This window comes from Carlito syrichta, unplaced genomic scaffold, assembly GCF_000164805.1.
Source record: "Carlito syrichta isolate Samal-C Ts95f unplaced genomic scaffold, Tarsius_syrichta-2.0.1 Scaffold308593, whole genome shotgun sequence".
Taxonomy (NCBI): Eukaryota; Metazoa; Chordata; class Mammalia; order Primates; family Tarsiidae; genus Carlito; species Carlito syrichta.
The window spans coordinates 44,612-56,624 of NW_007252689.1; the positions used below are offsets into that span (position 1 = coordinate 44,612).

The following is a 12,013-nucleotide window of genomic DNA, read 5'->3' on the forward strand; positions in this document are numbered from 1 at the left end:
TTGAACCTGTAGGCTCAGGCAATCCACTTGCCTTGGCCTCCCAAAGTGCCGGGATTACAGGCTGAGCCACTGAGCACAGCCTAATTTTTTGATTTATTGTAGAGATGAGGTCTTGCCAAGTTGCCAAGATTGGTTTTGAACCCATGGGCTCAGGCAATCCTCTCACCTCAGCTTCCCAAAGTGCTAGCATTATAGGTTTGAGCCACTGGGCCTGGCCCGTCTTTACTCTTCTTCCAGAGAGGGGCAATCGTGTGGGTTTAGGAAGAGACTGTGGGTTCCTGTTAAGCCTCTAAATCCTGAAGAAGAACACGATGGTCTGCACTTGTTCTGTCTTTTCTCCTCCTGTGGAATGGCTGGCAGGCTGTGGGAAGTGGGGCTGGCAAGGCCCCAGGCGGAAGTGTCCAGACGTTGACTCGGCACTGTGTTCCCAGCTGCCCTCGGGTGTTTGTCATGTCCTCTAACCACCCATCTGTGCCTTGAGAGTCAGCTGTGAGTGTCTCTGGGTTAATAAGGTCATGTGCTCACACAAGGGATCTTGTTTGCTGAGCCTGGTACCCACTGTCAGCTCTGACTATGTCCATAGCCTGCCTGCCTCAACCCCATATTGCCAGCCCTGGTGCTCTGGTGTGTAAAGTGCCTCTTCTGTCCTCATCTCTACCTGGGGGACTTTTCCACTACAGGCAGAAATCACCATGGGGGGTCCACATCTGATAGAAGCATCTTACAGTTCTGCTTCTGGACCAGACCATTCCCAGATTCCTCTTTACTGAGGCGTCCCCTCCACATGTCCATCCCACTGTGATGAGAAGGTGCTAGCCTCACTGTCTCACACCTGATTTCGGCCCTTTCCTTCCCCTAACCACTTAGTCCACTCCTAGCGCCCTGTTTACCATTTGCTCTCAGGACAGGCCTGGCCGGGATGTGGTCTTCCTCGGTTCCAACCAAGAGTTGCCTGTCCCTCTACTGTGCTTGAAGCAGGCATAGGCTGCCTGTTTTCTGGGAAGTCCTGAGTCTGGGCTGTGATTGAGCAGTGTTCTCAGCCATCTGCCACCGTCTGGGTTGCCTGCTCCCTCCTAGACTCTTTCCTGCTCTTCTCTTTCTAAGGAGGCCCTTCCCCTGATCCCCTGACTGAGGCCTGTGGGATGGGGAGCAGGTGGGAGGATAACCTGTGCTGGTGCCAAAGGTCATGAGATGGGAAGGGGCGGCAGAGTGCCTGGTGTCTGCCCCCACTCCGTCACTAAGCCCCCTTCTCCGGCCCCTGGCAGGTTTGTAACCCCAGACCAGAAGTACTCCATGGACAACACTCCCCACACACCAACCCCATTCAAGAATGCCCTGGAGAAGTACGGACCACTGAAGCCCCTGGTACGTGGCACGGTCGCTGTCATGGGTCTCTGTGCAGTGGGATCTCTTAGATTCATTCAAGCGTGCATAGTTTACAGGGCCCTTCTCTCTGAGGTCTCATGGGAGTCTGTTTCCCAAGAAGATACAGAGATTCTGATTGTATAAGTGGGGGATCAAGGCTGCTACTTAGTACCTCCTCCAACATTTCCTGAGAACCTGACTGTGCCAGGCAGTCGCCAGTGGCTGCTGGAGACACGGTAATATCCATGAAGCTTGGCCTTAGGATGGGGGAGACCGACATGAAGCATAAATAACAAATGCTTTCAGACGACGACAGTGCTGAGCAGAAGGCAGGCAGTGCTGGATGGCAGACTTCTCAGGAGCTTGCCTGGCTCAGAGAAGGGGTAAGCTGCTGCTCAAGCTTTGCCTTCTGGCCCGCACTCGGTTCTCCAGAGAACTCGGGAAGCCCCTCGAGGACATTTTCCCGAGGTAAAGGTTGCCCCGCTCCCCCTACTCTTCCTGATTGATGGGGCGGGTATGCTTTCCTATGAATAAAGAAAGAACTGGTGCCTCAGGCCTTCTGGAGCTGGTGCGTATTTTAGAATCGGTGGAATGTTTCTAGCCCCTGAAAACTACAAATTAATTAAAAAATAAAATCAAGCCGGGCTTGGTGGCTCAGCCTGTAATCTTGCGCCTTTGGGAGGCTGAGGTGAGTGGACTGCCTGAGCCCGCGGGTTCGAGACCCACCCGGGCAACTTGGCGAGACCTCATCTCTACAATAAATCAAAAAATTAGCCGGGCGTGGTAGCGCGCATCTGTAGTTCCAGCTGCTTGGAAGGCTGAGGCGGAAGGATCACTGGAGCCCAGCAGGTCGAGGCTGCAGTGACCGGGAGCGGCCGCTGCGCTCCAGTCTGGGCGACAGAGTGAGACTCCAACTCAAAAAAAAATAATAATAAAATCAAATCAGTGGAAGGTAAGCAAGAGAGTTGTGAGCATGGAGACTGTGAGCTTGAGCGGTGTCTGTGGGCGGCGCCTCTCTGCCCTCTCCACCCTGTGGAGCCTCCTGTGAGTCCTGTGACAGTTGGAACCGTGTTGGGACTGATTCTGAGTCCAGCAGGGTCTCTAGGGACCAGGTGCAGAGGAAAGGTACTAGGTAGTCTTCCTTTCCTGTTTCAGTGGCAATTCGACTCCATACTAAAATGCCTGCGCACTCTCCAGAGGGGTTTGAGGGCAAATCTCATGACCTTGGCAGCTGTAATTAAAGTGTGTGGGCATCTTCCATGTGGCTTCTGAGGAGTCACTGTGCCCTGCGTCTTCCACGCTCAGTAGTATTCATCCTCCCTGTCCTCTGCCACTGAAGAGGTTGCATGGCATCCCCAGACCTGGAAAGGAAAATTCTGGCATCCCCGTTAGTGCAGAACAAGTGGGTGAGTGGGCCTGGGCTTTGAGCGGACCCGGGTTCTAGTTCAACCGTTGCGTGACCATGGGTCAGGATTGATCCCAGTCTGCGTTCCCACCTGTAGAGGAGGAGTTACCATGCAGGACTGTTTGAAGGCTGTTGTGGGATGTGGGCTGCTCCCAGCCATGGCTGGCTCGTGGGGATCCAAGGTTGTCTACCGCTCATCCAAGGTTGTGGATGTGAATGACGTGTGGTTGTGAATGACATGTGTGAGGTCAGTGTTCTAGCTGCCTGCCTTGCCCAGCACAGCCCAAGTGTGGCTGGTCTGCCCCTCTATCTCCAAGAGCGGGCTCTGTCCCACACACCTGAGTGTGGGGCCTCATCTGCCCTGCCCACAGCCCCAGACCCCGCACCTGGAGGAAGACTTGAAGGAGGTGCTGCGCTCTGAGGCTGGTATTGAGCTGATCATCGAGGATGACACAAGGCCTGAGAAGCAGAAGCGGAAGCCCGGGGTGAGTGGGGGGACGGGTAGGACTGATGCAGAGGGGCAAGGAAGGGCCCGTCCCAGGTCAGCGTAGAAGTTAAGTGAGTGGGGGGCTGGGTAGGAGCCTGGGTGCTTGGGGTGGGGCGGTGTGTTGGGAACAGGTGGTGAAAGTGAGACACTGGGAAAACGGGGTGCAGCATGAACCCTTTGCCTATTCCCCCAGTGGCTACTGATGAAACTGACTAGGTGAGGTCCTGGTGTCTCTGGGACCCTCCCTTGCTCCCCTTTGAATGATGCACTTATTTGTACAGTGTTGTGTCTGGATTCTTCTGAAGTGAGCCTGGGCTGTGGGTGGTGGACGGGATGGCCACAAAGACCCAGACATGGTCTCTCCTCCAGAGATGGGTGATAGATGCACCTGTGGCTGTGTGAATTCACAGGGGATCAAGGGCAGTGAAAAGGGAACACCGAGACGATCCCGAGGCATGTCTTCAGTTGGAGGCAGAGTGGTCAGGAAGAGCTGACCAGGCAAGGCAGCGCTGGGCTAGGTGTTGGGGCACATGAGGGACAGGGGGAGAGTAGGTTCAGGTTAGGTGCAGATGGCAGGGGTGCTTGGTGCAGAGGGGCAGGGAAGGACCCATCCCAGGCTAGTGTAGAAGCCAAACTCCCAGCCAACCTTCCTCCCTCCTGCTTATACCATTAGCTTTCCTGAGCGGGCCCAGTCCCCATCTCTCTCTCTCTCTTGCTTTGTACTCCTCTTTTTCCCCAAACTGCTCTCCTCGAGGGAGAGATAGGGATGGTAGAATGTACCAGGTGTTAGTGGTGGGGGAGGTGGGAAGTTAGGCTGGGCTTGTGTGTAGGCAGAGAGGCTGTCACCCCCAGGGTCCTCTCAAGCCTCTCCGGGGGTGGTGGTGGGGGGTGGTTCTGAGCCATGGCAGCACCTGTTGGGGCACACTGCTGGACTGAGGGGGGCATTAGTCTCAGCCCCTTCCTGGTGTTGGAGCAGACCCATGACCTGCTTGAGAGAGGTGCAGGGTTAGGGCCGGGCATTTCTTTGGTTTTTTTTTGAGTTGGAGTCTCACTCTGTCACCCAGACTGGAGTGCAATGGCATGATCACAGCTACCACAGCCTTGACCTGCTGGGCTCTGGCGATCCTTCCACCTTAGCCTTCCAAGTAGCTGGAACTACAGGTGTGTGCTACCACGCCCAGCTAATTTTTTGATTTATTGTAGAGATGAAGTCTCGCCAAGTTGCCCAGACAGGTCTCGAACCCGCAGGCTTAGGCAATCCACTCACCTCAGCCTCCCAAAGCACGGGATTACAGGCTGAGCCACAAGCCCGGCTTGGCATTTCTTATACAGGCTTTTGTAGATGGGTTTACGTTGCCATGTTATTCATCTGTCGGTGTGTGTTTTAAGTGACACGGGTGATTTTCTGCTGGACCTGTTGGCAGAATGTTTAGTAGGGGAATTATGAAGGGCTGTGTCTGGTCCACTGAATGGTGAGTCGTGGGTTTCTTTGTGGGTGGAGTTGATGTTGTTTCCTTGATCACTGTTGCTGCATCTGGCGGTTCAGAGTCCACCTTGGGCAGTCTATAACAGGACCAAAGTCTTCAAGTCCTCCCACTGCCTCCGACAGCAAATCCTCCCCAGCCAGGCCTTGCTTGAAGGCTTCTTCACAACAGGGTCTGGTTCTGTGACCATCTATGACCATGGTCATCAAGGCGCTGATCACGGGAGTCCTCGATGCACACCTTAATACCTTCCTCCCCTCAGCTGCGGCGGAGCCCCATCAAGAAAGTGCGGAAGTCTCTGGCTCTTGACATCGTGGATGAGGATGTGAAGCTGATGATGTCCACACTGCCCAAGGCTCTGTCCTTGGTAAGGGGTTCCCCACCCCACTCCAGAACTGTAGAGAGCTCTTCTACTAGGGAGGATGGTGTCTCCCAGAAAGACTCCTCTGCCTCTGGGATTATGTAGTTGTGAAGAGGACCCTCCAGGCGGGGTGGTCTAGTGATTCTTGAACTGGGCTTCCAGAACACTGGGCTCTGCCTGAGGGGCTGTCAGGGAAGGTGGGTCTGGGCATCCACCCCTGGCCTCAGTTGGCAGCTCTGCTTGTCTTTCACAGAAGGTTTTGCTAGGCAAGAGCTATGTGGCTAGAACATGTTTGAAAACCGTGGCTCTGGTCTCCAGCACCCTCCCTTGCATTCTGCTCCTGGGGTGACCCTAGAGAGGGTTGACGAGTGAGTGCCTCAGGCGCAGCAGCCACTTGGGGGCGCATCAGCCCTGGGGTGAGTGCCGTCCAGCCCCCAGGTCAGTGCCCTTATGGTGCCGGCACCACAGCCAGACCAACCTCAGGAGTTGGGGGTTGCTGCCTATGCAGAGCATGAATCCCCAGAAACCAGGCCATGCTGCTGGTCCCTCCGCTGGCCCAGCTTGCTCTGGTGCCCAGTGGGGAGGCAGAGAGGCCTGGCAGGGTCATGAGTAGAGGTTAGGGTTACCTTATAGTCCTTGAAGAGAAGCTCTGGCCAGGATCCCTGCCAGGTTGGGGCTTAGGGCCTTGTAGTTAGCTTACCAAAGAGAAAACATCACAGCCAGGAGCGGAGAGCACAGATTGTCAGGTGGGCCTGAGGTTGAGCATTGAACCACCACTGCTTTCTGCTTCTCTCCAGTTTCCTGACCCCTAGGTTTTTGGCTCTAGAAGGATCACTGAGCCCAAGTCAGGAGGGCACAGTGCCAGGCAGAGCAGAGGTCCTGGAAAAGCATGAAAGGTGCTCTATGCAACTCTGCTGTATTTTGCGGGTCAGTTGCATATCTTTCTGATGTTCATGGATGTTTCTGGTTCCAGGAGAACTGTGGTTCTGGCTGAACCTTCCAATGAAAGGAGCAGTGTTAGTGAGCATGTGCGGAGTGTCAGGCTCCAGAACTGGCACTATGCAAATGTTGTCTTACTTGATCTCTTTAGGAACAAAGTTCTTTAGGAGAAAATTAAGTAAGAAAGTAAGATTAAGGTCATGTAAACTTGACATCTGAAGGAGAAACCTGAGGCTTGGAGAAGTGAACATTTTGTCCTCAGCGGCGGGGAGGAGGTGGTACTGGGATGGGAAGGCGGGTTTTTCCTACCCTCCAGGAGCTTGTGGCAAAATGGTGACTGACTTGTTTTGACTTCAGCCAACAGCTGCCGCATCAGGCTCCTCCAGCCTTACCCTGTCAGGTATGAAAGAAGACAACAGCCTGCTCAACCAGGGCTTCCTGCAGGCCAAACCCGAGAAGGCAGCTGCAGCCCAGAAACCCCGAAGCCACTTTCCGATACCCGCCCCTGTGAGTGCTGGGGATCCCGCCATGCTGCCTTCTCACCTCAAGGCCTTTGCACAGGCTGTTCCTTCTCCCTGCATGCTCCTTCCTGCTGCCCTCTTGAGACTGTTTGGTTAACTTTTCTGAGCTTAGTCCATTTGCCACTTCCTCAGGGAAGCCTTTCCTGATGCCACATACTCCCACTTTTATGGCCTGGGTCTCACTTGTAACTAAATCATTATCTGCTTATTTGGCTTGCTTAGTGCAAGTCTGTTCTTCAGGGCAGGTGCTGGCCCCACGCTGCTCTCATCAGCATCTGCATACTCTAACCTTGTCACTGTTCCTTCTTGCCAGTCCACCTGGCTGTGGCTTCTCTTTATGGGCTGGTGCTGCATCCAGGGCACAGTCATGTCTCCTTGTCCTGCCTCTTGCTTGGCAATTGAGGAAGCCCACAGCCAGGGAGTAACTTCCCCAGGGCCACCTGTTAAGGGGAGAAAGAGCCCAAGAAAGCTTCTGGCTTTAGAGGAAGGGAGGGCATAGAAATGCCTCCTCTCGTCCCCGGCCAGGATCACCAGGGTTTGCTGGGGCATGTTGTCCCTGCCTGTAAGGTAACCCTCCTGCCCCTTTCCAGATGACCAGTGCCTGGAAGACGGTGGCCTGCGGGGGGACCAGGGACCAGCTCTTCATGCAGGAGAAGGCCCGGCAGCTCCTGGGCCGCTTGAAGCCCAACCACACGTCTCGGACCCTCATCTTGTCTTGAGGGCCTGGGAGGTCACATGCCCATTCTCATGTTTACAGGGGCTGGGTGGTCAGGAGGGTCTGTGAATTTGTATGTCACACTCAGGTGACCTGCAGGGAGCCTTCTGCTGTCAGCCTCTCCCTAGACTGCTCAGGTGGAGGTAAACAAGCCACATGCTGACTTGTCACTGAGTCCAGCTGCAGGTGGCTCCTGGTGCTAACAGAACAAAGTCCCACTCCTATGTCTGCCCAGTTCCCTCCCAAGGCTACAAGGAGTCCGGTCAGCTTCTCCCAAGCCCGGGTCCAGCCTGGCCTCATCTCAGACCCTGCATAGATCCTGGTGGGGGTACTCCTCTCCTCAACCCGTTGGTACATTTTCTTGAAAGAATAAACTTGCCTTTCCCCTTTGCTGCTCGGCGCTCTGCCTTTCTCCTGGGCCCTGCTCAGGGTTCCCTGGTGACTGTTCTCAGGGCCCCTCCTGGGATGTGGGGACCCAGGCCCTCATCCTCAGAGCACAGCCTTGTCTGTACCACCCAGGCCTGAGGCCTCTGCACCCTGTTTCCCCAGACGAGCCATGGGCTGGGAGCAATGTCTCTTGTCAGCTTCCAGTGGGCATCACCACAGAGGTCTGAGGACTCGGCCGTGGATTGGGAGTGGGTGATGGGATGGTGCATTAGTGGCTCGCCTGTCCTCCAGCGAGCCCCCTGCCTTAGCCTGAGCCTAGTCCCCAGGTCAGACCAGTAAACGGGAAGAGGAGCGATGGGCAGCTGGGCAGAACCTTCTAGCCACAGAAGCCAAGGCTGAGCAGGAGCCAAGGAGGGCCAGACCCTCTGCCCTAGTGGCTTTAAATCCCTGAGGTTGTGGCAGTGGTTGCAGCCTGGGCTTCAGCCTGTCCTGGGCAGGATCTGTGGACAGTCGTGCTTGGCTTTTGGTCCTTGAGAAGAGTCAGTGGGGACTGAAGGCGGGAGATGCCACATCTGAGAAGGCCTAGATGGGGAAGTGATGTTTTCAGCAGTGGGGTTCATGGCACAGGGCACATGGCCATCCCTGGGGGGTCAAGGTAGAGTGGGTGTGGGACAGTCCCATACCTGGACCTGGATTCAGACCCTCATCCCCAAGAAAGGCTTGGGGGCAGGTCCTCTGGCGTGGGGTGAGAGATGTGGACATCTCAAAAGAGGTAAGTTCTGTGAGCTCGCCAGAGTCTGGGTCTGTCTGGCCTCAGACACATCTTCCCCACTGAGTTCACACAGAGGGTTCTTCCAGCCCTTTCCAGCCAAACATCGCGTCACAATCTGGATCCCAGAAGGGGACACGTGCTCTGTCTTCCCACCTTGCCTCCCGCAGCCCATGTGACTGGGCTGTGTGCTTCAGTAGGTTCCATTGCAGAACCACGCCTGGCTCATGTCCCTGAGCCTCTGTGCTTTCTTAGCCTGGCACCCACCTTCTCCCCAGCTTCTTCCCCAGGCTTCGTCACTAACATGCAGGCCTGGGCCCCACAACACACGGGGCTGTCAGTATTGCTGGACGACCCCTGGCCAAGGTGAGGATGGGGACGGGGTTGTCTTCCTCTCCTGTGGCTCATACCAAGACTGGGGTGAAGGATGTCCTGAAGAGTCACCTGCTGCAGCCTAAAGATGCAGATTCCTGGGCACTCTGACTTGGGAGTGAGTCATAGGCAGCTGGGGCAGGGTCTGGAAATGGGGGTCTTAACATCACCGGTGGATGACACTTGTGCAGGGGGTCCATCAGCTATACTCTGAACAGGTGATTTTGCCCCTTGCCGTCTTCTGCCCGGGGTCTCGCTCATTCTCCAGAACTGCTCTGAGGCCCTCTCCTGTCCTGCAGGGAGGTGGCTGCAGGGAACCCTGCAAGTTTAGCACACCATCCCCACTGAGCTCTGCTTACTGTGGGCTTATTCTTTGGTTCATAATTTACACATGAACCAAACACAGAGGGTCCCTCCCTCCAACTTCCTAGATACCATGCATGATTCTGGTACTAAAGATACAGTAGTTAAAAGACAAAAGCCAGCCTTATTCTCAGAGCCTAAACTTATTTTATAATTTTTCTTGAGTTGGGAGTCTCACTGTCCAGGCTGGAGTACAGTGGCATGCTCACGGCCACCGCAGCCTCGACCTGCTGGGCTCCACAGGCATGCGCCACCATGCCTGACTAATTTTTTTATTTATTGTAGAGATCAGGTCTTACCATGTTGCCCAGGCTGGTCTTGAACCCCTGGGCTCAGGCATTCCTCTCATCTCAGCCTCCCAAAGTACTAGGATTACAGGCGTGAGCCAACGCACCCGGCTGGGCTTAAATTTAGAGGGGGCAGACAAAAAACACAAGTTTATATAAAATGTGCTGGAGTCATGGATTTTGAAGACAAGAAAGCAGAGGATGCCGTGGGGCCAGGCCATCTGCTAAGAGAAAGGGGGAGGGGTCAGGTTTGACAACTCCCGACTGCTATGGGGACAGTTGGGACAGTTGGGAGAACCCACCTTGTTGCTACTCATAAAGTGCTGGGGGCACCTCAGTGCTCCCGTGGGGCCCTGCAGCCATGGGAGAATTTGGTCATTGGGATTGGTCCAGGACCAGTGCTTCTTAGGCTAGTGTGGCGAGCAGGAGGGAGTTGGCCAGAGAGTCCAAGTTGAGGATGGGGCACAGGAGTGGGAATGCTGGCATCAGCCTGAGAGAGGCATAGGGAGGAGGGACAGGTGTGGTTTAGTTACGATGGCAGAAGGTGAGTGTTCTGAGGAGACCCAAGTGGTGGCTCAGCATTTGGTGGCTAACATGGCCCGGAGGCTATTGATTATTCCAGTAATGGCCCCCAATGAATCACTGCTCCCTGCAGTCATGCCTTTGTGTGGGTCACACGACTTGTTTTGCCCAATTGAGAGTCCAGTTGAGTGAGGCCATCAGAAACCAGCTTCATCTGATTGGGCCCAGCCCAGAGGAACTGCCCAACTGGCTACAGACTTATGAGAAATATACTATCAGTGTTGTTTCGGCCACTAAGATTTGGGTGGCTTGTTACGTGCAGAAGCTGACTGATACAGATGTGGCATAGGGGACTGGGATGTGTGGGTAATTGCATGATTCCAGGAGACATCGATAGGTGTTCTGGTTCTCCTGGGACGTGTGGGTAATTGCATGATTCCAGGAGACATCGATAGGTGTTCTGGTTCTCTGAGGGTGGGCCAGGGATGAGGGCAGCGGGAGGCCATAGCCAGTGGTTCAAACTTGGGTTTGGGCCAGCACAAGGGGAGGAGCAGGGCCTGGCAGTGAGAAGCTCACCTTCAATCCTGAAGAACTCTGAGTGGGGTTCTCCACCTGAGGAGCTGCAGGCATTGAAAGCAGAGCCAGACTCCCTTGGTGAGGTCAGGGAGGAGAAAGATGTTAGGGTAGCCGTTGAGTAATTTGTGTTTAGGTACAGGTGTTTTTTTGTAGAGCGAAGGTCTTGTTATGTTGCCTAGGGTGGTCTCAAATTGCTGGGCTCAAGCAATCCTCCAGCTTCAGCCTTTCAAAGTGCTATTATTATAGGCATGAGCCACTGCACCCAGCCTTCTTTCTCCTTTGAGTTGGAGTCTCCGTCACCCAGGCTGGAGTGCAGTGGCAGGCTCATGGCTACCCCAGCATCGATCCTTCTGCCTAGCCTTCCAAGTAGGCAGAACTACAGGCTTGCACTACCACACCCAGCTTTTTTATTTATTGTTGAGAATGAGGTCTCGCCAAGTTGCCCAGGCTGCACTCGAACCTGTAGTTACAGGCAGTCCACCCACCTCGGCCTCCCAAAGTGCTGGGATTACAGGCTGATTGACTAATCCTGACTGGCCTTTGTTTTTTTTTTGAGTTGGAGTCTCACTCTGTCACCCAGACTGGAGTGCAGTAGCCGCTCCCGGCCACCGCAGCCTCAACCTGCTGGGCTCCGGCGATCCTTCCACCTCAGCCTTCCAAGTAGCTGGAACTACAGGCGCGCGCTACCACACCCGGCTGATTTTTTGATTTATTGTAGAGATGAGGTCTCGCCAAGTTGCCCAGGTGGGTCTTGAACCCCGCAGGCCCAGCTAGGTCCCACGTTTTCTTTCTTTTTTTTTGAGTTGGAGTCTCACTCTGTCGCCCAGACTGGAGTGCGGTGGCCGCTCCCAGACAATGCAGCCTCGACCTGCTGAACTCCGGCGATCCTTCCACCTTAGCCTTCCAAGTAGCTGGAACTACAGGCGCGTGGTACCACGCCCGGCTAATTTTTTGATTTATTGTAGAGATGAGGTCTTGTCTGCCCAGGTGGGTCTCGAACCCACGGGCTCAGGCAATCCACTCACCTCAGCCCACGTTTTCTATTAATCATATTCAGTGTTTGGAGATCTTAGAGCTGTTGCTGTCTTTTCCTCCTCCTGGATCTCCATAGCACTTCCTAGAGCTTCGTTCAAGAATTTGGTCCTGGCAGATTCAAGGCAGCCTTCCTAGGCCATGTGATTACCTTGGTGATTTCGCCTGCTGTTCCCCCTTCCCCGCCTTTGCCTCTCAGACAGTGGGATGTCCCTGTCTGTAGCCAAAGATATATATATGTCGTACTGCTTTCTTTTTCTTTTTGAGTTAGAGTCTCACTCTGTCTTCCAGGCTGGAGAACAGTGGCACACTCACGGCCACCGCAGCCTCAACTGTACTGCTTTCTTTTCTTTTTTTTTTTTGAGTTAGAGTCTCGCTCAGTCGCCCAGACTGGAGTGCAGTGGCCGCTCCCGGCCACCGCAGCCTTG

At 54.6% G+C, this 12,013-nt stretch overlaps 1 protein-coding gene across 1 annotated transcript in view; it reads left to right on the top strand.

Annotated features, from left to right (window-relative positions):
• Positions 1–7,666, top strand: part of MYBL2 (MYB proto-oncogene like 2) — a gene marked incomplete at its 5' end in the record, with an annotated part of 46,096 nt that extends 38,430 nt beyond the window's left edge. Inside the window, 5 exons of the mRNA XM_008065520.1 lie at positions 1,266–1,365; positions 3,142–3,255; positions 5,004–5,108; positions 6,399–6,548; positions 7,153–7,666. Of these exons, the coding sequence (XP_008063711.1) occupies positions 1,266–1,365; positions 3,142–3,255; positions 5,004–5,108; positions 6,399–6,548; positions 7,153–7,281 (598 nt within the window). The remainder of the gene's footprint in view (positions 1–1,265; positions 1,366–3,141; positions 3,256–5,003; positions 5,109–6,398; positions 6,549–7,152) is intronic.
• Positions 7,667–12,013: the final 4,347 nt, after the last annotated feature.